This window comes from Amblyomma americanum, chromosome 8 (genome assembly GCF_052857255.1).
Source record: "Amblyomma americanum isolate KBUSLIRL-KWMA chromosome 8, ASM5285725v1, whole genome shotgun sequence".
In the NCBI taxonomy this organism is placed as follows: domain Eukaryota; kingdom Metazoa; phylum Arthropoda; class Arachnida; order Ixodida; family Ixodidae; genus Amblyomma; species Amblyomma americanum.
Genome location: NC_135504.1, coordinates 21,728,839 through 21,755,119, shown reverse-complemented (window position 1 = coordinate 21,755,119; position 26,281 = coordinate 21,728,839). Strand labels below are relative to the sequence as shown.

At 46.7% G+C, this 26,281-nt stretch overlaps 1 protein-coding gene across 1 annotated transcript in view; it reads right to left on the bottom strand.

Moving 5' to 3' along the window:
- Window positions 1-339: 339 nt before the first annotated feature.
- LOC144101079 (ornithine decarboxylase-like) overlaps window positions 340-26,281 on the bottom strand; it is a 40,755-nt gene continuing 14,813 nt past the window's right edge. The window contains exons 2-10 of the mRNA XM_077634084.1: window positions 15,193-15,572; window positions 11,344-11,443; window positions 9,660-9,883; window positions 8,484-8,644; window positions 7,691-7,856; window positions 5,282-5,432; window positions 4,057-4,160; window positions 3,032-3,240; window positions 340-1,240 (exon numbers count right to left, since the gene is read on the bottom strand). Of these exons, the coding sequence (XP_077490210.1) occupies window positions 1,189-1,240; window positions 3,032-3,240; window positions 4,057-4,160; window positions 5,282-5,432; window positions 7,691-7,856; window positions 8,484-8,644; window positions 9,660-9,883; window positions 11,344-11,443; window positions 15,193-15,429 (1,404 nt within the window). The 5' untranslated portion in view covers window positions 15,430-15,572 and the 3' untranslated portion in view covers window positions 340-1,188. The remainder of the gene's footprint in view (window positions 1,241-3,031; window positions 3,241-4,056; window positions 4,161-5,281; window positions 5,433-7,690; window positions 7,857-8,483; window positions 8,645-9,659; window positions 9,884-11,343; window positions 11,444-15,192; window positions 15,573-26,281) is intronic.

The following is a 26,281-nucleotide window of genomic DNA, read 5'->3' as shown; positions in this document are numbered from 1 at the left end:
CCAGGTGGTCGAAATTATTCCGGAGCCCTCCACTACGGCACCTCCTTCTTCCTTTCTTCTTTCACTCCCTCCCTTATCCCTTCCCTTACGGCGCGGTTCAGGTGTCCTACGATATATGAGGCAGATACTGCGCCATTTCCTTTCCCCCAAAACCAATTATTATTATTATTATTATTAATCATCCATACTGCGCATGAGGTCACAGCGCGAGGATAGAACTTGATGGTAAACCTGCTCCCGCAAACACAATTCTATACTCCTCATTCATTGCCTCTCTCTTGCCGTGAGCCATCTTCGTGAATTTTTTTACTTCCGATCAGAGTCAAAAAGAAACGGCCATTGCATTGAGGAAGTCTGTTTATTGTAAGATTGAGCGCAGATATCTCTTCACATGACACTCTCAACATAGCAAAAGAAATCCTAATATAAACACTGACACATTTCATAACTCTGCATTGTTTAAAACCGTCGGCATGACTGCCGCAAGCTTCCTGAGTGGGCACCGTTATTTAACATTTGGGTGGTCATAAAAATTGATGCGATGTCTATTTGTCAACACAACGTTGTTTCAATCTGTATTCTGCGCAGAGTGTCTAGCTTTGGTATATGGATTGGCACAGAAAAGTTTTCTCAGGCTGACGCGTTAAAAACTAACAAATATACAGCCGATGACAGCTGTGTCGTGTTTCTTGCAGTTTGCTTCTAACGACTACGATACCGCGTGGAAATTCCATCAGAGGTTGATCAAAGAACACGAGAATTGTAATACCAGATAATATCCTGCATACAACGGTTAATAATAAAATCAGATGACAGAAGTAGAATAAAATCACAGGTGTCGTTCTCCAACGCGCATCGTTAACCTCTTCCATCTTGCTACGCGTTCACAATCCACAAGCTCTCTACCTCGCGAACAGTCTAAATACTTGGTGTACATTCACAGAACAGCCAGCCACAGAATCCTATTGCTTCGTCTGAACAAACTGCCTTTCAGAACAGCTGTTCGGGTTCACGAAAAAATATCTTGGGAGCATTCTCGTGTTGGTCCTTCTCCGAACGATGTCGTCATCTGAAGGTGGGTTCTCGTGTGGTAGTCACACCAGGCGTTCCGGTCATCGCTAGGAGCTCTCGACCATACTGGTAGACGACTAAACAACTCGGGGGAAGCCTAAAATGGTGCGGGCCCTGTCAAGCGGTGTCCAAAATGGAAAGGATCAGTTTCTTTCGTCGCAGGTGGTCTCTGCAAGGAAAAATTTGAGAGAGAAAGAGAGGGTAAGGGCTCTCTTTGATGACACTGCCAGCGTTTTGAATGTGCACCGTAACATAATTATAGAGAACTGCATCACAAATCTGCCTAGCCTTCTGAAACGCAGAAAAGAAGCGTGCCCAGTCAAGCTTTCATCCCAACCCCCTGAAAGCCACTTCAAAAGCATTGTAGGTGTGACTATCCGCAGCGGCGTGATTTTAATAATAGTTTTGAATTGACTTCACAGCACTCTTCATATAATTGGCTGTTGAAATGCTTCCGCCACTCATTTTGCGACAAGGACCGGCCTGTCTATGTAACTGTGTTCACAGAGTCCGTGTGTTTCTTAGTAAAGATCGATTATATGGCTCTTCCTTGGTATGTTGATGTTTTTCCTGCTGCAAATTTAGTGTGAACAAAAATTTAATCTCTTTATGGTCACTCGATTCTAACTCGTTACATCGACACAGACAAAGACTCCGTGGTCACTGTTTTGAAGGCAATGAAGGTTCAGTCAACAGCTTCGCTGTTAAGAGCTTCGTTTTTAGTACAAGCAACGTTTTCGTCATCAGGATGCGGTAATCTATTGGTACAGGCCAATTTCATTTTGAACTCGTTTCTTTACAAATATCTGTCGACAGCCTACACCCAGCTCATCGACTTTTCGATACAGAATATAAAACTTGTCAATACAGTCCATAGACTTTCTATAGGCAAATCCTATGGTCTAGTTATAGACCGTATAATTTCATTAGACAGTGTGGATACAAACTGTACATTTACGGTCACACATTCAGTAGACTTGTTTATAGACACTATGGGCTACAAGTAAACAAAATGATATATCTAAATGAAAACAATACAGTGTACAAGAGGTCTATAGGAAGTCTATAGACCATTTTTATAAGAGATTATCCGTTTAAAGAAGCATGCGTTGAATTTGCACGCATTTGGCAACATCGCTCTCTGTGGCATGCCTTCTTTTCGTTCGTTGTACTGTTCGTATCAAGCACGGACGAACGAAATTCCGTTACAAACCCGAAAAAAACTGCGTGGGAAGTGTAAAGACGCACTGAAAAAAATTCCTGGTTTTCTTCCGTCGCCTAACGGCAGTCGTGCAGCCTTCGCGAGATGTAATGCGAGTAAAAATGGGGTGTTTTCGAAAGCGACAAGACAGCTCTAAGTGGACTCTTTGCAGCAAACAGGAAACATGTATCAGGGTGTTCTTAAACAGAGAGGCTTTATACAGCTTTGATGGTGTGATCCGCTTTTGAGTTTAACGGCTGGGTTGCTGTAAAGCGCACTGACTACAAATTGAAGCTTACCTGTATCTGGACTACCGCGTTCTAGCTACAAGTACCACTGAAAACGGAGCTTTTATAGGTTAGAAAAGGTCAAAAAATAAAATACAGGTGTCGCCATAATCGTAGACTTAACGCGTAAACTGCGTGCTCGAGACAGAACGTCCATCGCGGATCCCAGAGGCCAGGCTGCGCCACATTACACATTAAACAGGGATCGCGGAGTCCTTTATTTTGTAACCGCCACGGATTTGAATTGAGTGGCGGGAGAAATTTTAATGGAATTTCTTCAGTCATAAATCCGTCTTTAAGAAAACGTAACATGGGCAGGGAGAGCCACAGAACAGATTTTTACAATTAAAAATTGTATAGAGTGCATCCCACATTTTCTCGCCAGTGGTTTTGATTCCTCGGAACTTCGCATTAAAATTCCCTTCGCAACGGGCCCGCGAGGGGAGTGTTCGGAGACCCCGTTAACACTCACTCGACGATTTTGCTGGCGCGGTAGTGGATGTCCGCGGTGGGGAAGCCGTTGAACTGAGAGTTGATGGTGAGGGTGTAGGCGCCCATGTTCTCGAAGTAGATCCAGTCGCTCACGGCCATGTCGGGGAGCTTGCAGGTGCCCTTGATCTTGTCCAGGCCGTCGCATGTGATGCCCCACACGATGCTAGGGTGCAGGGGCCCGTCTACGTCCTACCAGAGGAGACGACGATCTCTTATATAGGCAATGAATATAGTGAGCTGTACATACATCATGCTCTCATGCTTAGAAGGTGAAACCAAATTAGTTCCGCCCTAAAAGAGCTCTGAACGCGACTAATAGACCCGCCGCGGTGGCACAGTGGTTAGGGCGCTCGACTACTGATCCGGAGTTCCCGGGTTCGAACCCGACCGCGGCTGCTGCGTTTTTATGGAGAAGCCGCCCGTGTGCTGTGCGATGTCAGTGCACGTTAAAGATCCCCAGGAGGTCGAAATTATTCCGGAGCCCTCCACTACGGCACCTCTCTCTTCCTTTCTTCTTTCACTCCCTCCTTTATCCCTTCCCTTGCGGCGCGGTTCAGGTGTCCAACGATATATGAGACAGATACTGCGCCATTTCCTTTAAAGAAACTTTGCATTAAAGAAACTTCAAGACACATTAAACAACGTTAATTGTACAAGAGCATCGCTTTTTTAGTACCACTTTTAATATTAATAATATTTTAATCATAGTAATAATATTTTAAATTAATAACCTTAGTTCTGAGATGTTTTTAGCGTATCTTGCTATCTGCCCTCGTTATCTTTCTACGCTTATCTCACCCCGTTTGTTTGCGAAACTATACTTGGCATTTGTATGTTACTTTTACCTTCGTGCGTATTAACTGCGATGCTCCTGCCTCTGCTACAGTGTCAAACTTTATGCACCCAGAAGCTTGTCAAGCTGGTAAGAACTTTTATACATTGCACTCGTTTATTTTGGAATTCGTGAAATTGATTTGATTCGGTCTGATTTGAACTGCTCCCCACCTTTAGTGACTCAGGCTGTACAGGATCATCGCTGAAGAGGGACACCACAAATGACTTGTAGACAGACTCGTTGACGTAGTACATGTGCTCTTTGGGCTTGGTGTCTGCAACGGTAAAGCGATAAAGCATGGCAGCAATGCTCACCACACACCTGTACCATGTGTGCGCCGTAGGACACTAGTTAGGAAAGTGCCTAATACACATCACAAAGGCAGCGAAAAAGTTTCCAGTGGCCTAAATTAACACCTCTTTTTAAGCTAGTTGGTGCATTGTGGAATTGGTGAAAAAAAATTAGCGCCAAGCCATGCAAACCACAAGAAAGAAACCACAAGCGCTTGTGTATCGCCTTCGTTCTTTCTTGTGGTTTGCATGGTTTGGCGCAATTATTTTTCACCAATTAATGCATAGATTAAACCGCAGCGGTGGCCGAGTGGTTGAGCATCCGCCTCGCATGCAGGAGGTGCGGGGTTCGATCCCCAGTGCCGCCGGGTACCCACCGGAGATGCAATGGGTACAAGCTTTCCCCAGGTCTGGTGCTCGGCTTATTTAGGAAAATGGTAAATGGGTCTTTGACCCCACTTTGAGAAATCGAAAATACCTTGTGCCATGGCGCTGTTTGGCCATAGATGTCTTTGCGCCATAAAAATCTGTAATCATCTTCACCACATTAAACACCGAATTAGTACGAAGTCGTTAATAACCTTCTCTCTCCGGTCCTGCTTCTGAGGAAACGTGGTTAATATTGCGGATTGGGTGAACGTCCTTGGGATGTCACTAGTCCGTAGGGTTTAAGCGTTAAAACATCGAACCAGAGGATTAGTCTACTCTTGAAGGCCAACTAACTGTTCACTCTTGTCGTACGATCACGGCTGCCGCGGCGACTCAGTGGTTAGGGCGGTCGACTACTGATCCGGAGTTCCCGGGTTCGAACCCGACCTTGGCGGCTGCGTTTTTATGGAGGAAAAGCGCTAAGGCGCCCGTGTGCTGTGCGATGTCAGTGCACGTTAAAGATCCCCAGGTGGTCGAAATTATGCCGGAGCCCTCCGCTAAGGCACATCTTTCTTCCTCTCTTCTTTCACTCCCTCCTTTATCCCTTCCCTTACGGCGCGGTTCAGGTGTCCGCCGATATGTGAGACAGATAATGCGCCATTCCCTTTCCCCAAAAACCAATTATTATTATTATTATTATTATTATTATTATTATTATTGCCATGTGCATGCTCACCGTCGTAGCTCTCGCTCATGCGCTTGCCGATGATCTTCGTGTAGATCGTAAAGGCGGATGCCACGAAAAATGTCCCCGGCTCGCTGATGATGTTCACGCCGTAGCTCTCCGGGAAGTGCTTGTCCAGACCAGCGTTGATGATGTCCGCCGTCTGCAAAAGCACCGCGGGAAGACAGAAACGGGATGAATTCGACAAAAAAACAACATTACAGCTCGTTTCAGGAGAGCACCACGGAAAGACAGAAAAGGGATGAATTCGAAAAAAAAAACATACAGCTCGCTTGAGGAAAGCACCATGGAAAGACAGAAAAGGGATGAATTCGACAAAAAAAAAAACATTACAGCTCGTTTCAGGGGCTGCAGAAATTAAGTTTGTGGCTTTCACGGAGCTTATGAAGGAAATTGGATGACACTCTTAGAGACAGAGGGTTCATTGACGGGAAAGGCAGAGAGGTTGGTCGGAAAAATGAATACCTGGCCTGCTACTCTGCACTGGGGAACGGGAAGAGGAGAAAAAAAGAGGATCACGATGGGGGATGATGATGATGGGAGGAGGTAGGTGAAAAAAACCAAAAAGATACGGCACACTTTCTAACATTACAAACGCGAGTTACATTCATAGATCCCGGAAGTCCCCAGACCACTCCTGGCGCAGTGGTGCAGCGGTTAAGTGTTGCGTCACTGCCCTGCGGTAGCAGGTGCTGCCAGCGATGGGCCTTGAGCAGGTTGCTCAACCATACTGCTCTTCCTGAGCGAGCAATAATTATTTAACTGCCACCTGCCACGGTGGGCAATTTTCTCACTCTCCGATGGGCAGGTTGTCATGATGCCGGAAGGTCATGTGACCTAGGTGACCCACCTGCCTCCTACGTTGCTCGCTGGGGAACCAGCCCGTGATTTTTCGCTCACAACGCTGACACCGACAATGCCTACACCGGATTTTCTCGTGAACGAGGCTGCTAACGCTATCGCGTTAAAAATGCACGATATTCTTGTGCAGTAGTTAAATTTGTGTGTTTGTCTTGCGCGAACATCTGACTGTGTAGTACGTTCCGTGTCTTAGTGCTGCTTACCGTGCTTGCACATTTCTTCCAGAACAATGGTAAGAGCCACAACTAAGCACCAGATGTAAACATTTTAACTGGATCAGATTATAATAATGGAGTGGCGCCTCCTGGCAATCGCGTACCACAAGTAGCCGCATGCAACATTGTACCAAACAAAGCTTAAACACCATATATACAGCCTTTGGCAGAAGTGTACAATCAAATGGATTTGTTTCTAAGCCGTCTAGCGAGGCTCTAGTGCATCTGGCAGTCCTAAGCCTGGAAGGTTTGAGGACGCGTGTTCCTTCTCGTCTTCCAGAGATTAAGGTCGCTGAGCATGCAAAACGAGTCATGCTGCAGGGCACAGAAGCAAAGCCTTTGGGCAGCATATTTTTGACAAAAGGTGTACATATGTCCAATGACAACGAATATATGCGGCTGTGCTTGAGGAAATGACGTTTTTTATAACTATGCTAAAATTAATAAGCGTGTTAAATGCACTACGTTGCGCAGTTTTTGGGAGGGCCGTACCTTGGATGAAGCCGGCCAGTAGGCTGGCTAAAAAATTAGGGTCTGGCCGCATTATCGTTTATTTGGACGTCTACCTGTGTCCAGTCGCGTCTCACCGCGTTTCCATTGACGCAGACACAGCCTCAACTGTCGGTACCAGAAATGTCCCTTCCTCCTTAATACTTTTTTCATTGCAACATTGCACAGTAACTTACAATAAAGAAACCGCAGAAAAGCAAGAATTGTTACTTAAGCTTTCATATAAGTATCGCCGCACTAGGCGAGCATACTGACCCGTTTGGAGTGGACAACAGTGTTTACAACGCAGTACAGCCCGCAGGAGGCGTTGACGAGATTCATCCGAACTATTCCTCTTTCACAGAGTCTGGCCCTTAATGATCGATCGTCAGGTAAAAGAAAGAAATATTGGTTTACGGGGGTTTAACGTCCCAAAGCGACTCAGGCTACGAGGGACGCCGTAGCGAACGTCTCCGGAAATGTCGACCTCCTGCCGTTCTTTTATCGTGCACTGACATGGCACAGTACACGGGCCTCTAGCATTTCGCCTTCATCGAAATTCGACCGCCGCGGCCGGGATCGAACACGCGTCTTTCGGGTCAGCAGCCGAGCGCCGTAACCACTGAGCCACCACGGCGGAATAAGAAAGAAAGAAATTATACCCGTAGCCCAAGCGTCAATCGACCCTTGGCTTCCTTGCTTCAAGGCTAGTGCTCTAGAAGACAATCCTTGAAAAACTCCTCAGCTAACAATTTTGGCTGAAACTACCTCGCTGTTCAATTGAAGTCCTACTCGCCGCGCCTTTCATCGAGCGTGTTAAGAGGAAGGGGCTCACCTTGAGGAAGACAGGCTCGAATCCCTTCTCCCCAGGATATCCGCCGCCGATGTCCAGAAGCCTGAGGTCGAAGCCCATGTCCCGGCCGGCGTCGAATGTGCGCCTCGCGGCCGCTATGGCGCCGGAAAACGCACCGGGATCCTCGTTGGTGCTGCCCACGTGGAAGCTGCAGAGCGAAGGACCAACAAGGCGAGTCTTACAAGGCTGTTCGCTAGCCCTCGATCGTGAAGATCCGCTGCGGTGTCTCGGTTGTCATGGTCGGCTGCTGGGCACGAGATCACGGGATCGAATTCTGACCGAAATGCAGAAACGTCGCTTTCTATTGGGCGATATTATCGCACACAAAAGATTACCGAGTGGGAACAATCAATTGAGAGCCCTTCTTTATTATATCCGTCACAACATACCAATGCCAGCATGTACAGCATTCTTGGACAATAATTTTGAATATTGTAGTATCGGAATATCGGAATGTGTTTTCGCGGGCTAAAAGTCCACATTTTTTCACAAATTTTCAACCCGTTAATTCTCACGCTGTCAGACCAGATACTCATCCATGGATGTCAGAAAACATTCGTCGGGCCTATTTTTTTTTTTCATTAGGGCTCTTTATAGATTCAAAGCGAAGCAATAGATCTGCACATGATGCAAGATAAGGGTGAGGCGCCAGGGTACCGCGCGGGGTGCCTTGACTCCATATTGTGCCTCCTCTGATCCGCAAAATAGCTCCATTCGGTTCCCCAGAGGCCAACAAAGTGATGGACGCGTGGCCGGGAAAAGAAGGCTCTCTCACCAGACGCCCACGATGGTGAGGTCGAGGTCCTTGGCCAGCTGAAGCAGGTGCAGTGCTTCGTCCTCGGAGCAGCCGAACTTGTCGCCCATGGCGAACAGGGCCTTCTTGTTGTCTACCTTGAGGCGCAGGACCAGGCGCGCGTACGGGTGGTGCTCCTTGATCTGTGCGGGTGAATTATCGACAATTGAGAAAACGACACTGCAATCGAAAACACAAAATGGGAATGCTGGAAGGGGAGAGGATAGAAGAGTAGGGTACATTTTTTTTTTTGGGGGGGGGGGGGGGTGGGAGGCTTTAGTGATAAATGAATGGAAGAGGCTTGGTTTGATTTGGTTTGGTTTATGGGGGTTTAATGTCCCAAAGCGACTCAGACTATGATGGACGCCGTAGTGAAGGGCTCCGGAAATTTACACCACCCGGGGTTCTTTAACGTGCACTGACATCGCACAGTACACGGGCCTCTAGAATTTCGCCTTCATTGAAATTCGACCGCCGCGGCCGGGATCGAACCCGCGTCTTTCAGGCCAGCAGCTGAGCGCCATAACCACTCAGCCACCGCGGCGGCTGGATGGAAGAGGCATACACTCTTTGAAACCAAGAGAATCGCGAAGGAACATCGCTAATATTTACTTTCTTTTTTCGGGCGTTGATTAGAGGAGGAATAAACTTATCTGAGTAATAATTTCAGAAGTTGGCTGCGTTTTTGCGTGTGTGTCGTCTTAGAATCCTCTCTATGCACTGCATATTTGAGATTCTCAATCTGGAAACGCAAAGCTATAGCCAACTGCCAAGTAAAACAAAAAGATAAAATTTAGAGTTAGGAACTCGTACGGAACCCTTGACCACAATGTTACCATCTGCGGGATGAATGTTGTTACCTGTCGTCTGACGTAAAAGAAGGCAAGTTTCTTCTTTTCTGTATTTTGATGGCGTCGTGTCGGTCAAGGAACCCGTAAGGGATTCGAAACAATGAGTTTATTCTCTTTCAGTCAATCTTGCGCCTAAACTACAATACCACAACAGACGATATTTCATCACACTTGACCAGATTCTCAGTGCAGAATGGGAATCAAAAAGTATAATGGCTCAGGGACAGCACTTTCCTAGCGCAAGCCAGAACAGCTGATCTGCCAAGCCAAGCAGGGGACGGAATATCGGATTGCTCCACTGCGTTACCTTGTAGAGCTCCTCGACGCAGTCGAAGGTCATGAGGTCGACGCCCAGCTCCTGGGATCGGTGGAGGTAGCTGATGTGCTTCTGCGGGTGGGCGTAGATGATCCTGGACGGGTGGACACCCAGCGAGACCATCGTCTCGATCTCCGCGATGCTGGCGCAGTCGAAACCCAGGCCCAGGCCGGCGAGCACCTCCAGCACTATCGGGTTGTCGTTACACTTCACCGCTGAACATGGGGAGATAGAGCAAAGAAAGATAAGAGGTAAGGAAGGGCTATCTGCGGTTATTGATGCGTTAGCATTAGAACGGTTTGTGCAAGCGGAAATAGCGACCGCTGTCACGCGAGGCGGCCCACCTAGTGTATAACGAACGTAAGTATGTCACCTCAGTAATAACGAACTTCCGTGTGGTAACCTTGGGTATAACGAACATTTGTGTGCTAACCTCGGGTATAACGAACATTCGTGTGCCAACCTCGTGTATAACGAACGTTTCTGTGTTTTTTGCATGGAAACAGCGCAGTAGACGGGACCAAGAAAAGAAGACACACACAGGGGCGCTGACTATCAACTGAAAGAAATTTATTGTAGCAATGTTAATATATAAAACCCATACATATGATAAAAGCATGAAACCTTAAATCTAGGTGACAAGATTCTTCTAATCAGCCACCGAGAAATCTGATTTCTTTTGTTTTCAAGTTTATAGAAGGAGTGCTGACGCACTTCTCCCCTCGTTGGTGTATGGCATACACCTCAAGAACCAGCTTGACCGCTAACTTTTTGAGGCGTATGCTACACCAACGAGGGGAGAAGTGCGTCAGCACTCCTTCTGTTAACTTGAAAACAAAAGAAATCAGATCGAAACGTTGGCAGAAATCAAAACGTTGGCAAGCACCCTTAGGTTTTCCCCTTCCCTGTTCACTCTGCAGTTGTGTAATCGCCATTCATTGTTTTTCTTATACATTATGTGCCTCGTCTGCACAAGGGTGGCAAAGCGAAAAAGCATCCAGTTACGTCTAAGGAATCTTTTGGAATGGCTTAGACCCAAGATCTAGGGATAAAGACAGCAATGGTTAACTACACGTGCTTCTGGGTCTACAAAGAAGGTGTACAAGGTAGTCGTTAGGAACCGTGTTGAGGACCTGCTGCAATGCTGTAATCACTTAGGCCTTTTGAATTTTGACTTGCGTCTTCGTGTTTTGCCTACGGCCGCGAAGCTGAACTTGTTCGGTTGACATTACTCAATCCCCCACTTCTTATCCTTTAGGGGTCGCTTAAACTGGGAACATAAAACAACCTCTCTGGTTAGTACAGCATTGAAATTAACGTAGAAATGAAACGTTTACTACAAGATTTAAGGTAACATTGGACGCCCGCCAACGGTGCAGCACTTGTTGTGGGACTGCCTGGTTGCCATGACGTCAGTGAAAAGCCGCTCAAGATACATATGCTCTCATACCGTGAATGGACTACACCGACAAACGACGCTCGGGCCCGACCCCTGCTGCTGCTCTCCTAAGAATCTGCATGCAAGGCAGCCATTGACCCTTATATCAAATCTTTCTGCCAACCCCATTATAATGAAGATTACTCACTACACCTAACTTTCTTCCTTTCTTATTGTTACTTGGTAGCACCTGCTGTCAAATGACTTCCGAAAAAACTGCGGGGAAAGAAATCTCACCGTAGAAGGGCTTCGCCCGCGGAATGGACTTGCGCCACAGGTCAACCTTGTAGAGCACGTCATCAATGTCTACGATGTAGAATGGGTTGTCCAAATCGACCTGCATTCGAAGCAAATACACAGTGTGAAACATAGCGTACAGCCATAATGCGTGTGTCTCGTTTCCCCGTTGAACGCGACATACTGCCAGAAAAAAAAAAGGAGCCTGTAGCGCTTTATTAATACTTAATGGCGGCCGTGAAACGGTTTCATGGCCGCGATTTTGTTAATGCATGAGTGCCTTAAGAGCTGCCTCTGCGCATTTTACAACGAGGGATGTTAAGTAAACGTTTCCCGCGGTTCCGAAGCGTCGACATTGTCGGCGAAGCACCGGGCTAGACTTATTGGTCAGCGTGCAATGATGTCACGCATGACGTCACAGCAACATGTCTCTGAGTTGTCCAAACTTAGTGGCGTCATGATTGACAGCACAGTGACTTCATGTGCACAAACAGAAAGCAAGAAGACAAACTCAATGCATGAACAGTGTTGTCACCACGACCGCAAAGAGTTGTTGTTGGATGACATGTTACAGCCCTGTATTTTTTTTTCTGTCTATCTTTGACCGATTCAACTGAAAAATTGGAAGGGTCACTTAAGCTCCGCCTTAACGACATGACGCGATAGCGTTATGTGTTAATTATTGCCCATATAAGCGGAATTGGCCATTCTCTCCTTTATATTCATAGATCCCTGGAAGACATCACACCACACCTGGCGAAGTGGTGCAGCGGTTTTAAGCGATGCGCCACTGCCCTGCAATGGCAGGTGCTGCCACCTGTGGGGCTTGTGCGACCCAGGTCGCTCTTCTCGGGTGGCCAGTCGTTAGTTGAGCTGCCACCTGCCACTGTGGACAGCTTGCTCGCAATCCTGTGGGCAGTTTGCTATGCCGCCACCAGGTGGCGTGGCCTAAGTCCCCAACCTGATTGCTTCTCGGGGATTTTTCTCACAGAGACGAAGACGGCGCCGGATTTTCCGTGTCATGGGAGATTTAACGCTATCGCATTAATAAAGTAAATGCAACGCGAATAAATCAAACAAATTTAATTGAATAAAGCGCCAATTTTAATACATCGTTTGGCGCGCAAGTAAGAGTACTCGGGATATCTGGCGCAGAATTCTAGCGCAGCAGATGCGACGCAACAGCCCAAGCAGTACTTGTAATCGGCCCGCGATATTGGGAATGTATTGGCAAAGGCCGGTGCTACAAAGTGCCAGAGTAAAACCATCCTATTCTAACATTGGGCCGATTATCTGCGCTGCATGGGGCTTCGCTCGCCACCATGCCCCTTTTCTCTCGTATCCCCTTTTACCGCGCACACCAGCACGCTGGCAGAAACCTCTGCACTTCGACAAAGGGCTCTTTCGCTCGCTCCCTAGAGTCCATTCAGGCCGCAGCAGGCAGCGTTCCAAACTGCCTGGGCAACAGAGTGGCGTGCCCGGGGGCTCTTAACAACGGTAAAAAAAGAGTGGCAGTGCCGGTGATAAGCCTGCAGCACCTAATCCTCAGTGCTACCTCTAAAGAGCAATTACGGGTCGTGTCACGAAAGCAAGACAAAAGACACAGAGACAGAATGTGCCCTTGTTTCTAAGCGCGCCTTAAGGGATTAGCAGGTCACCATCGCTATATTGCTCTATAATAAAAGATGGATGAACCTCAGGCTTATCGCGTGCATGCTATCCTACCAACTTTCAACTTGGGCACCAAAGGAAGCACTGTGAAAATAAAAATAATAATAAAAGTGCATGTCGCAGCTTCGGCGAAACAGGTCGCGACCTCGTATCCACGGTCAACGACTCTGTCTGTGGGGAAAACACACACGCCTGAGAGCTGCTTTGCAAAGAGCCGCGCAATTAGCTCTGCTTTGCTTCGAAGGCCTCGCGCTGGTACCTCGCATTTAGGCGCTGAGAGCCGCCGCGATAACATACGTAAAAGTTAAGCATTAAATGTCCTTTTGCCGCCATTTATTCAGGGTTGTGATAACAACTGACATTTGTTTATTTCGTCATCTCTATTTCTGTTTAGTTGTCTTGCATTTTCAGTGAGAGTTTAGTAGCCGTACCAGCTAGACCTTTAGTATTGCTCACCAGAGACGCAGTTTATTGTATCCTCCTCCTTAGAACTCCTTAGACCGGAAAATGTAAAATCTGTCCATTGCATTGGAAAGCTCGATCGCAGGGGTGGCAGCTTTGGAAGGAGACTTATTACCGCAAAATAAACTAAAGCTATTTTACCCGCCGCGGTGGCTCAGCTGGTTAGGGCGCTCGGCTACTGATCCGGAGCTCCCGGGTTCAACCATACCGCGGCGGCCGCGTTTCGATGGAGGCGAAACGCTAAGGCGCCCTTGTGCTGTACGATGTCAGTGCACGTTAAAAATCCCCAGGAGGTCGAAAATTATTCCGCAGCCCTCCACTACGCCACGTCTTTCTTCTTTCACTCCCTCCTTTATCCCTTCCCTTACGGCGTGGTTCAGGTGTCCGCCGATATGTGAGACAGATAGTAGGCCATTTCCTCCCCCCCCCCCCAAAAAAATAATTTTTCTATTTCTCAGCTGAGTTTAGAACTTATGCTGTTATACAGTGAGTATAGTCAAGGTCGTAGCTTTCTGCCTTTTCAGGAGCTCTTAAGAAGGTGGGAGTTAATGCGAGAACTTGAATAAGGTGGCTGTCAAAAAAAAGCAGCCAAATGGATTCCAACAAGCGGTAAAGCCTATTTAAGCACTAATAATCAGTCGCAACAGTGAAACGAGCGCACATAAGCACATATCCGAGAAAAAAGGTGGTTCTAATGGTTCTAACAGATATCTACCGCAGTGAGATTATCAACTGTGCCGACGAGGACAGCTCAGTCTCGCCAGTAGCTCTGCATTAACGCTGTTCGACACCACTGCCAAAGCACACAGATGTAATACATCTTGAGACCTGGGTATACAATTTATTAAATATATTGGAGAAGGGAATCGCAGTCATGGCAGCCACGGAAGGAAGTTTATAATCACGAAAGCCTCTTGGCCGGCTACTACTAGAAACTGAGCTCCTACGTAGCGTGTATGTGGTCAATTTGTTATTTTCTCCTCTGAGTTCTCAAAAAGGTGAGAGTCAGTCAATGCGATCATGTTTTACGGTGAGGCTCGAAACAACCAAGCGGATTTATGTGCGTTCTAAACCATGCCAAAGTCCTTTTGAACAATTGATAGCAATCGTAACGTTGCAACCAAAACACACAAGAACACCTTGGAGCGAAGAAGGAACTACCTCTCCTATATGATTCGGAAATGCAAGAATTTTTTTTTCTATATGCGACATTTTCCGGCGCACACTCAAGAAGTTCGAAGCGCTTCTAAAGGTATCTCCAGAATTGTTCTTGATCTAGAATTATCATATCCTAGTGTTTAAACTAAATCGGAGACGATTTATACTCCAGGTATCAGGAAGAATAGTGCATAACTACCATATGTTTCAGTTTCGAATACCACGATCGTACCCAGAGTTGAGGAACTCTGCAGCTGTTCCACATGACTGTGGTGGTGGTGATGTGAATTTACAGGTGGAATTAGCCTTACAGAGGCCTGCCTGCAATTGCTTCGCCTGATTTGAATGAGTGTCTGTACCGCTGTTCCATAAGGACAGTGTCCTCCACCTGTAACACCAGTCCCGGTCAAAACAATCAAGTAGGGAGGCAGCAGTGATCGACACAAACAGCAGAGAACAAGGAATAGCAATACCAAAAACCACAGCGTCGTTTCCCACGTGTTTCGCATCCACGGTCTCGACAATGTTCACACCTCGATCCAGGAAAGAAGAACTAACCTTGTTGGTCTTGCCGACGACCTCCTGGGCGAACTCCCTGGGCTTGAGGTTGCTGAAGAGGATAGCGTCGTGCCTCATGGTTGTTCGGGATGTGCCGTTGCAAGCGTTGCGAGGCTGCTGCTTGACTCTCGGTGGACAGTGCTTCTTGTTGGTGGCCGAGTGGCTGCGCTGGCGGAAGCCGTTGGCTGTGTGGTGGTAGACAGCTCCCGGTGACTCGAGCACGACCTCCTTGCCCATGACGGAGGCGGCGGTGGCTGGGGATTTATACCGGAGCGGCGGAAGCTGCGGCAGCTCTAAAACCTCGATGGGGGCACCCAGACGCAGCGGTGGGGGCGGTACGCCAGCAGCCAGGCAGCGAACTCGCTGGGAGAGGGCCTTATCTGCGAGACAGAGCGGCCACCAGAGGAGCAGTTAGGACTACAAAACTGAGATACGGAGGGGGTCGTATTCTTGTTCTGATCCGTGTTACCCGGCAACCTTTAATTTTTGTTTTCACCTAGTCATCATCCACCCGTGTTACTCGTAAACGGAAAGCGGCTGAGACAAGTCGGCGAGAGACGGGAAAATAACTGAAAGGAGGTGCTCGCACTAGTCCAGGACAGGACATAGAGGTGCTTTGCAGCGCAAGGCTTGTAGAACGACCATCACATTTTGAAGCGGGCGGAGTCATTTGTTTCAGGGTTTAAAACTATCCTACTAACACAACGTCGCCCAAACGGGCGATCATCTCGAGCCGCCATCAAAGTTTGGTGAAATCGTATTTTGATGTAGTGAGGCATCATATTCGATTTACTTCGAGTCATTTCTGATGCGCATTATCGTTTTCACGTGCCCTGCGTTTAGTGTTGTACCGGTGTACTGTGCTAGTGTACTTTTCAGATATACCGTGCAGGTATGCCGTGCAGGTATGCCGTGCAGGTATGCCGTGCAGGTATGCAGGTATACCGTGCAGGTATACTGTGCAGGTGCAGTTCATGTGTGCTGTGAGGGTGTGCTGTGCGGGTGTGCTGTGCTGGTATGCTGTGCAGGTGTGCTGTGCAGGTGTGCTGTGAAGGTGTGTTATGGTAAAGCTCAAGCTGCGCCCTCAGATATCAATTTTCTCGTCACTGATCACGCAAATTGATTTCTTGCTGAGAGCATTTGAAAATGATAGGAAAAATTTTCCGCGAGTTTGTCACATTGCCTTCCCTGCTTTGTGCGGCTCCCACGACACTGTAGATGCGGTGAATATGAAAAAAATTCTATGGAAGAGAAGGTGCGGCGATTTAATAGTACGCGCTTTTTCCTGTACTCTCAGACTGGCACTTATTCGCATAGTACTATTAGATGCAATGTAATCTTTATTCTCATATTTATCGCAATGTAATAACAGCAGATATGAGGCTCCGTAGTTGAATTAAACCAATTACCTCCTCTAAACTCGAAAACTACACACGTATGTTTTATAATGCGGTTCGAGAAGAGTTGCTGAAGGTGCCGCGCATCTTTTTTTTTGTATTTTTCTGCCATGCTGGTTTGAGGCGGAAGTGCTCAGTGATATCTGTTATCGAGTGCGATGTAGTAAATATGGGCAGTACTTTCACGGGACCCACCCCGACGAAAACACCACCAGTAACAACAATACCGGCATGCGAATGGTGCGCATGCTTGAAAACAAAAAGGGGAGAGCGTGAGAAAAACCTCTCGCTGCCCGCATCGTACATTCGCTCACACCCTCTCCCTTTATTCCTTTCCCCTCAGCAAACGGAAGGCCTCGCAGACACCGCTGCCCCAAAGTACTTCAAGGCAACGACAACACCGGGACGTCCGGAGCTCATTCACGTCTTTTTTTTTTCCTTTATCTTCCTTTTATGTCACCTTGTCTCACGCACTCAACTTTTTATGGTTTCACCGCACTTGCCATTTCAGCCTGCATTTTTTTTCATCCTTATTTTATGTTTTCCCGTCATCACGGGCTTACTCCGTACTACAACGGTTCTACGCCGCGAACCTTGGATCATCGTAAAGAAGTTGGAAGCCGCTTCACGCGCTCGTCACGGGCTGTCGCGTCGGTACATCAGCGCGCGTCGAAACGACGCGGCAACTTTCCTTCTTTCTTCGTAGCCGCTTCGTTATATACACTCGCGCGTACAGCGAGACGCGCTTGGCCGGACGTTTCGCGCTTCTGTATAATAACAGAGACGCTCCGGAGGCAACGACGGGCTCGGTCCCGCAATGGGGGGTTGCGCAACATCATAAACCCGCCGCGGTGGCTCAGTGGTTGTGCGATGTCAGTGCACGTTAAAGATCCCCAGGTGGTCGAAATTATTCCGGAGCTCTCCACTACGGTACCTAATTCTTCCTTTCTTCTTTCACTCCCTCTCTTATCCCTTCCCTTATGGCGCGGTTCAGGTGTCCGTCGATATATGAGACAGATACTGCGCCATTTCCTTTCCCCAAAAAACCAATTATTATTACTCAGTGGTTAGGGCGCTCGACTACTGATCCGGAGTTCCCGGGTTCGAACCCGACCGCGGCGGCTGCGTTTTTATGGAGGAAAAACGCTAAAGCGCCCGTGTGCTGTGCGATGTCAGTGCACGTTAAAGATGGTGGTGGTGGTAGTGGTTTTATTAAAAATAATAGTAAAAAGGAAGGAAAAGATTTTTGCTAGCCCCGGCATCTGCCATCGATACTGAAGCACCTGAGCTGGGGCTGCGGAAATAAAGGACAGCAGGCAGAATGGAGAAATGAAATGAAAGAGGTGAGGGGACAGGAATAGAGGACAGGGGGAGAAGTAATATGTACAAACTATTTACACAATAAGTAATGTGTCCAGGTTGTGCGCGTGATTAGTTCATTTAAGAGGAATTAAATCACACACGCGCACAGCACTGTGTAGGTTACAACTGGAGTGGGGCGTCCAGTTATTGATCGTTCAAGGTAGAACTCGCGGAGCGTTCGGTCACTGCGTGTAATTAACTGACGGAGAACAGACGGGACGTCAAGCCCGTGTGTTCGAGGAATGCACAGAGGCTCACCAAAGTTCGCTCACGAGTGCGCGCACTGCCCTGCGGCCACAATAGCGTCTTGATGGAGTCTGGTAGTATGCCCTGCGCCCTATAGGCCGCGAGCATATCGCGACGAGCATCGGCGAACGCGGAGCAGCGAAGAAGCAGATGTTCTAGTGTTTCCACTGCACCACATCCGTCACACACATCACTCGTCGCGATTCCGTGACGCACCCGTCGTTCCCCGGGCCACACGCAGCCAATGCGCGCGCGGAGGATCATTGCACGTTGCGACCGTGTAAGTGCGCGACAGCCGGTGACACTGTCGATGCGCTCACCTCCCGCGATGCGTGGGTCGGGGTGCTGCTTTCGGAGATGGTCGTGAATGGCCGCACGCACGTCCTCCAGCGCAAGGGGCAGATCGCTGGCAGGTAGTTGGTGTACGTTAAAGATCCCCAGGTGGTCGAAATTATTCCGGAGCCCTCCACTACGGCACCCCTCTCTTCCTTTCTTCTTTCACTCCCTTCCTTATCCCTTCCCTTACGGCGCGGTTCAGGTGTCCAACGATATATGAGACAGATACTGCGCCATTTCCTTTCACCAAAAACCAATTATTGTTATTATTAATCCGCTGGAAACGCCCAGCATTTACAGGGATTTCGGAAGCTGCACCCCATGGCGGGGAGGAGTGGGGAGGGTAGATGTATACTATTCAATTTCAATTCAATTCAACTTATTTCCCATGTATACATGGTGAGGGTCGAGGGAAAAAAGCCACAAATTGTGGCTTGACATGCCCCTCGGCCTCTACATTGCCGGGCAGCAGGCAACATACATACACAAAAATCATTAGAAAAGACAATGAGGAATGAAGCGTACACAAAAAATGATAACGAAAAAGCAACAGAAAAATACACTTCGCAGAAAAACATGTCATTGGTTATTCAAATCAGGTCAACACTTTATGGAACGAAAGAGATAAGGAAGCAGTGAAAGCACGGTGAAATCTAAAAAGTAGCACATACAGCCTGTATATTTGTATATTGTATATTGACATAAAGAGCACAGCATAAGTATTCTAAGCATATCAAAGGCATGTGTGCATCATAAAGGGAGCTCCCCAATACAGAAGCTTCTATGTTTTGCTCATCTCTTCCAACTCTTTCCTTCTAGGCTTGAAGAATGTATTCAATAAGGGAGAACACACTCATTAGCATTCACCGAAGCGCAGCCATACCGGCCCCAGAGAAAAGCTATACAGCTGGCACAGAAACTTCGCAGTTTAAGAAAAGTTCGTCCTGAACCAGAGTTCGAACTCGTGACCATTGCCTCATCGAGCCAGTTGCTCTACCAACTGAGCCAATCGGGGCGGCTAGCATATGGTAGGGAGACAGCGAATTGATCAACAACTCGAAGAAGGAACGATGTTGCTCTAATGTTTGTGTGAGTCCCCGAAGGGGGTGTAGATTGTATTCAATATCGTTCCTCTTGGACAACCTGCAAAGCATTTTTTTTTAAATTCAAGCTTCACGTGGCACTCCAGAGTGCTGACCACTGGTCCTACAAAAACCTCCGCTCAACGAAAATAAGCCGCAATTTCCAATGCACGGTCTCAGCGGAGTCTCTGCTCTTTAATCTTTGAAGTCCTATGAATTGTTGCGCTCATATTTGCTGAGAGAAAACGTAAGGAACACATATATTAAATTTATTCAGGGGAAAAAAGAGAACGTAACTACGAACGGAAGTTACAAAATGATAGCTCGATTTTTTTTCCCCTGAGACTGCGCTGCGGTAAAGAAACTATATGCAAGTGCGAACACGTCACATAAGTCTGTCTACATATTGCGGAATTCAATGCTATTTTCTGTTCAAATTTACACGCACTAGACACTTTCCTGGCATGGGTTTCGAAAAACCTTTAGGGGGACAACGCGTCTGATGCACAGTACGCTCTTACCCTATTTGTTGAACTTTGTAAAACCATATTTTGTAAAACCAGAGGTTTGGGTCTTTTATTACAAAAATGTCATGCCTGTAATGAAACCCGCCTCCAAAATCCTGAACGCAGTATAGTTTCTAGACACTAAGGTCTTGCTATCTTGATTTCGGTTTTCGTTTCCCAAAACCAGTATCGACTCACGTCACGCCCCTTCCTGCGTTGATCACGTGGTCTTCAAAAACGCACGCAACTAACTGCACTTTTCGCTGATCCCTTATCCATATAGCGCGTGCTTACTTTCGTTCCTTATACAGCTCGACAACATTGTGCGCCTCGTATAATTTCTGCACCTCTTTGGTGACCCGCCGCGGTGGCTCAGTGGTTAGGGCGCTCGGCTACTGATCCGGAGTTCCCGGGCTCGAACCCGACCGCGGCGGCTGCGTTTTTATGGAGGCAAAACGCTAAGGTGCCCGTGTGCTGTGCGATGTCAGTGCACGTTAAAGATCCCTGTTACTGGGACGCCAGTCGCTATTTCTGCTTGTACAGACCCTTCAAATGCTAACTCATTAATAAACCTGCGCACATGTATTCTACTTTACGCAGCAAACCAGTGCAGACTGAGAATCATTTCATACTTTCGGGCACAGCAGCACGCCATTAAAGAAATTTGTGCTATGACGCCGCGAAGCTTTACTTCTGCAGGATGTCTCCCCGTGTTATTGCTTCTGCGTCTGCAGCGCTGCTAATACGTCCGTTACGCAATGCGAAATATTTTGGCACACGCAATTTTGAATAATATTGCGAGAATTCGAGGTGCTCGCAGGCTAGAACCAAACTAGGTGACGCAGCTCCAGTCCGTGTTGCATACAGTCCAGTGTAGAATAAGAGGAAACACTTCATTATAATGCACCCTAACTACTGAGGCTAAGTGCACGTTTATATCATGCACTTTTTCAAAACTACATCCTCTTTCACAAATGTGTCCCGAAAAATTAAAAAAGTGCGGTTCTTAAGTGCCAACTAAGAGTTCCCTTTGATCTTGTACCAGACTGTACGTGCTTGGTGCACGAAACGTTTCAAGTTTTTGCATAATTTGAACCTGGGCGCGGCGGCTGCGTTTTTATGAAGAAAAAAACACTAAGGCGTCCGTGTGCTGTGCGATGTCAATGCACGTTAAAGATCACCAGGTGGTCGAAATTATTCCGGAGCCCTCCACTACGGCACCTCTTTCTCCCTTTCTTTCACTCCCTCCTTTATCCCTTCCCTCACGGCGCGGTTAAGGTGTCCAACGATATGAGACAGATACTGCGCCATTTCCTTTCCCCCCCAAAACCAATTATTATTATTATTATAACCGCCGCGGTGGCTCAGTGGTTAGGGCGCTAGGCTACTGATCCGGAGTTCCCGGGTTCGAACCCGACCGCGGCGGCTGCGTTTTTATGGAGGCAAAACGCTAAGGAGCCCGTGTGCTGTGCGATGTCATCATCATCATCATCATCATCAGCCCTACTACACCCACTGCAGGGCAAAGGCCTCTCCCATGTCTCTCCAATTAACCCTATCCTTTGCCAGCTGCATCCACCCTTTGCCTGCAAACTTCTTAATCTCATCCGCCCATCTAACCTTCTGCCGCCCCCTGCTACGCTTACTTTCTCTTGGAACCCACTCCGTTGCCCTTAAAGACCAGCGGTTATCTTGCCTTCGCATTACATGCCCTGCCCAAGCCCATTTCTTTCTCTTGATTTCGACTAGGATGTCATTAACCCGTGTTTGTTCCCTCACCCACTCTGCCCGCTTCCGATCTCTTAACGTTACACCTATCATTTTTCTTTCCATGGCTCGCTGCGTTGTCCTTAACTTAAGCTGAACTCTCTTCGTTAGCCTCCACGTTTCTGCCCCATAGGTGAGTACCGGTAAGATTATGCTGTTGTACACTTTCCTCTTGAGGGAAATTGGTAAACTGCCACTCATGATCTGCGAGAATTTGCCATATGCGCTCCACCCCATTCTTATCCTTCTAGTTATCTCCCTCTCATGATCCGGATCAGCTGTCACTACCTGCCCTAAGTAGACGTATTCCGGCACAATTTCTAGGCTCTCGCTGCCAATTGTGAACTGTTGTTCCCTTGCTAGGCTGTTGAACATTACCTTGGTTTTCTGCATGTTAATTTTTAGACCCATCGATCTGCTCTGCCTGTCTAACTCGTTGATCATGATTTGCAGTTCACCTCCTGAGTGACTCAGCAAGGCAATGTCATCAGCAAATCTCAGATTATTTAGGTATTCTCCATTTATTCTTATTCCCAACTGTTCCCAATTCAGGCCTCGAAATACCTCCTGCAAACATGCGGTGAACAGCATTGGCGAGATCGTGTCTCCTTGCCTGACGCCCTTCCTTATTGGAATTTTATTGCTGACTTTATGGAGGACTATAGTAGCTGTGCAGTTGCTATATATATCTTCCAGTATTTTGACATAAGGCTCTTCTACCCCCTGATTACGCAATGCCTGTATGACTGCTGAGGTTTCCACTGAGTCGAATGCTTTCTCGTAATCAATGAAAGCTATATATAGAGGTTGGTTATATTCTGCGCATTTCTCTATCACCTGATTGATGGTGTGAATATGATCTATTGTAGAATATCCTTTACGAAAGCCTGCCTGATCATTTGGTTGATTAAAGTCTAACGTTGCCCTGTCTCTATTAGCGATTACCTTAGTAAATACTTTGTAGGCAATGGATAGTAAGCTGATCGGCCTGTAATTTTTCAAGTCCTTGGCGTCTCCTTTCTTATGAATTAAGATAATGTTTGCATTCTTCCAAGCTTCTGGTACAGTCGAGGTCATAAGGCATTGCGTATACAGGGTGGCTAGTTTTTCTAGCACGATGTCCCCTCCATCCTTCAACAGATCTGCTGTTACCTGATCCTCCCCAGCTGCTTTTCCCCTTTTCATTGCTTCTAAGGCTTTCTTTACTTCATCTTTCGTTACTGGCGGGATGACGCATTGCTGTGCACTGCTGTCTTTCTCATTAGCGATCTGATTACATTGGCTACTGTACAGGTCTGTGTAGAACTCTTCGGCTACGTTAACTATCTTATCCATATTGCTAATGACATTGCCCTGCTTGTCTCTTAATGCATACATCTGGTTTTTACCTATGCCTAGTTTCCTCTTCACTGTTTTTAGGCTACCTCCGTTTTTTAGAGCATGCTCGATTCGTTTTTTAGAGCATGCTCGATGTCAGTGCACGTTAAAGATCCCCAGGTGGTCGAAATTATTCCGAGCCCTCCACTACGGCATCTTTCTTCCTTTCTTCTTGCACTCCCTCCTTTATCACTTCCCTCACGGCGCGGTTCAGGTGTCCAACGATATATGAGACAGATATTAATAATAACAATAATTGGTTTTTTGGGGAAAGGAAATGGCGCAGTATCTGTCTCATATCTTTGGACACCTGAACCGCGCCGTGAGGGAAGGGATAAAGGAGGGAGTGAAAGAAGAAAGGAAGAATAGGTGCCGTAGTGGAGGGCTCCGGAATAATTTCGACCACCTGGGGATCTTTAACGTGCACTGACATCGCACAGCACACGGGCGCCTCAGCGTTTTTCCTCCATAAAAACGCAGCCGCCGCGGTCGGGTTCGAACCCGGGAACTCCGGATCAGTAGTCGAGCGCCCTAACCACTGAGCCACCGTGGCGGGGCAAAGACAGATATTGCGCTATTTCCTTTCACGAAAAATCAATTATTATTATTATTATTATTATTATTATTATTATTATTATTAATTCGAGAGGTTTTGGCACACGCGCTTGCCGCAGGATTTTATTTGCTCAGCTCCGGCGTGTTTGCCTGCGGCTAAAAAGATTTTACGCCGCAGCGGAAACAAGGTGAACCTTGGATAGCAGTAAAACTGTGCGGAGGTTTGGGGGAAGTATGCAAGGCATGAGTCGCGTGCCGAGGTGTTGCTCACCGAGTTTATGGGCGTTCGCGCGACCCACCGCGATTGGACGATATCTACGACGCTTCGTACGCGCATCCTGTGGAAGTTTCTGGGGCCTCGCGCTGAGCTCAGCACAGCGCCTCCTTGGCCTAAAGCCTCCGTGCTGTCACATGACAAGGTGGACGATGAAGCTCCGAGCATAGTAAAGCCTCTAAAGAAAGTTTTTATTGACTCAAGCAGCGACAGAAATGACCCCTTGCAAACACCCAGCAAACAGCTTTTACAGGGAACGAGATACTCTTATTAAAATGGTCTATAAACAGCCTATAGACTCCTTATGAACCCTTTATAGACGCTTTATAAACTCCTTAGACTCCTTATAGACACCTTATAGACTCTTTATAATCTCTTTATAAACTCTTTATAGACTCTTTGTAGAGTCCTTATAAACCCTTTATAGACCCTTTATAAAGCCTTTATAGACTCATTTTAAACACTTTATAAACTCTTTATAGACTCTTTATAGACTCTTTATAGACTCTTTATAGACTCTTTAGAGACTATTTATACACTCCTTATAGAATGATGCCTTCCTATATATTTTTGTCTATTCACAGTCTATAGACTATCTGTAGACAGTCTACTAAAAGTGTACGGTCATAGATCTATATATTGTCTATTGATTGTCTGTGGAATTTGTATTACCTATAGACTTCTCTATGGTTTGTCTATAGACTTCATAGACAGACGTCTATGGACAGTCTATAGACTGACCAAAGAAATTTTTGTAAGGGACGCAGACAACAGCCCGTTATTAGCGCGAACAAATTGCAGTGACAGTAATGGTCGAAGAAACAGCACGGAGAAAACACAGACAACGAAAAGGACACGGCGACCATGCAGAACAGAGAAAGGCCGGTGTGCGAAATAATTGTAGCTGCTAAAATGTAAACAAACCGCACCCACTGCGTTAGCGCCCCTTCTGTAGCGCTCACAGATAAAGAGCTTGTGCTTTTAAACGCCTCATAATCTCGTTTTTTTTCTTTCTCATAGCCCCGCTGTGGCATTGACAAGGCATGTTTTGTTTGTTGTTTTTTAGGTTACCGACGCGCAGATACACCGGTCTACAGCGCTAGAACAGCGTGCTCTGTTGTGCAATTATAAAAATCGCTGATGTAAGGCGGGCCCGATACGGATATTAAAGACATGAGGAGTTAAACACGATGAGTGGCAAAGCGCGCGCATGCGCAATAAAGTAAAGTTTCGAGCCCTGGGCCACCCGCAAGTAAAGATAAAAACAAACAAAAAATGTCTTCGTGCGCCGTGATGTAGTTCTCCCCAAGTTACGACATCATCATCCAGTCCTTCTTTACAGAAAAGCTAAGGAAAAACATGTAAAAAGGCAGCCAATGGTTGTTTTCAATTTAGCGCGCTTAACAGGCCCCTTTCGGTTAAAAACCCTCTTAATTCACCAACGTTCTGGTGCTGTTCATACCCAGCAATTCTGTACAAAAGAATTTTTCCATGGGAAAAAGTTTATGAACACCATTTTTTCATATATTGGAAGATTTTACAGTAACAGTCGATATTTCCACAGATTTCCCGTGAACAGGCTTGAATTTTATTGCTATTGACGTTCTTGCTGTCACAAAAAAACTTTCCTCATTTTTTTTAAGGTAGTTTTAGCTACTCGATGCCAAAGATGGGAAAATTTAAAAGAAAGATTTTGCTACGCATCGAAAGAAAGGACGATTATCTTCAATATCCCCATTGCAGTAGCTTAGAATATTCCAATATTAAAAAAAATTTGCCCGGGATTGCTGGATATGTTTCTGAATATGCCATTTGGGTAAAACGATCTTCGATCTTAACTTAAAGATTCATATCTTCTATTGATCTGTTTGGCTTCTGGATCACGATTAACCAAGCTAACACCGCACCTTGATCAGCTATTCTTTTTTTTAATGTAAAGGTACGTTCAGAGGTTCAAATGCATAAAAAAACAATCAAGGAAGAGTAACGCCAATTCTCAGTTACGTTATGAATAGTGCGTGTTTCTCTCTTTATCGTATCAAATTCCGTGCGATAAAAAAGAACGACGTCTCGTTTATCTTTGAATTTCTTATAACTCTCGTCGCATTCGTACTTACTCAAGACTGCCGGTAGGTTCCACTTCTTGCAGATTTGCTGTCACTACCCTAACTATCTAATTACGTTAGA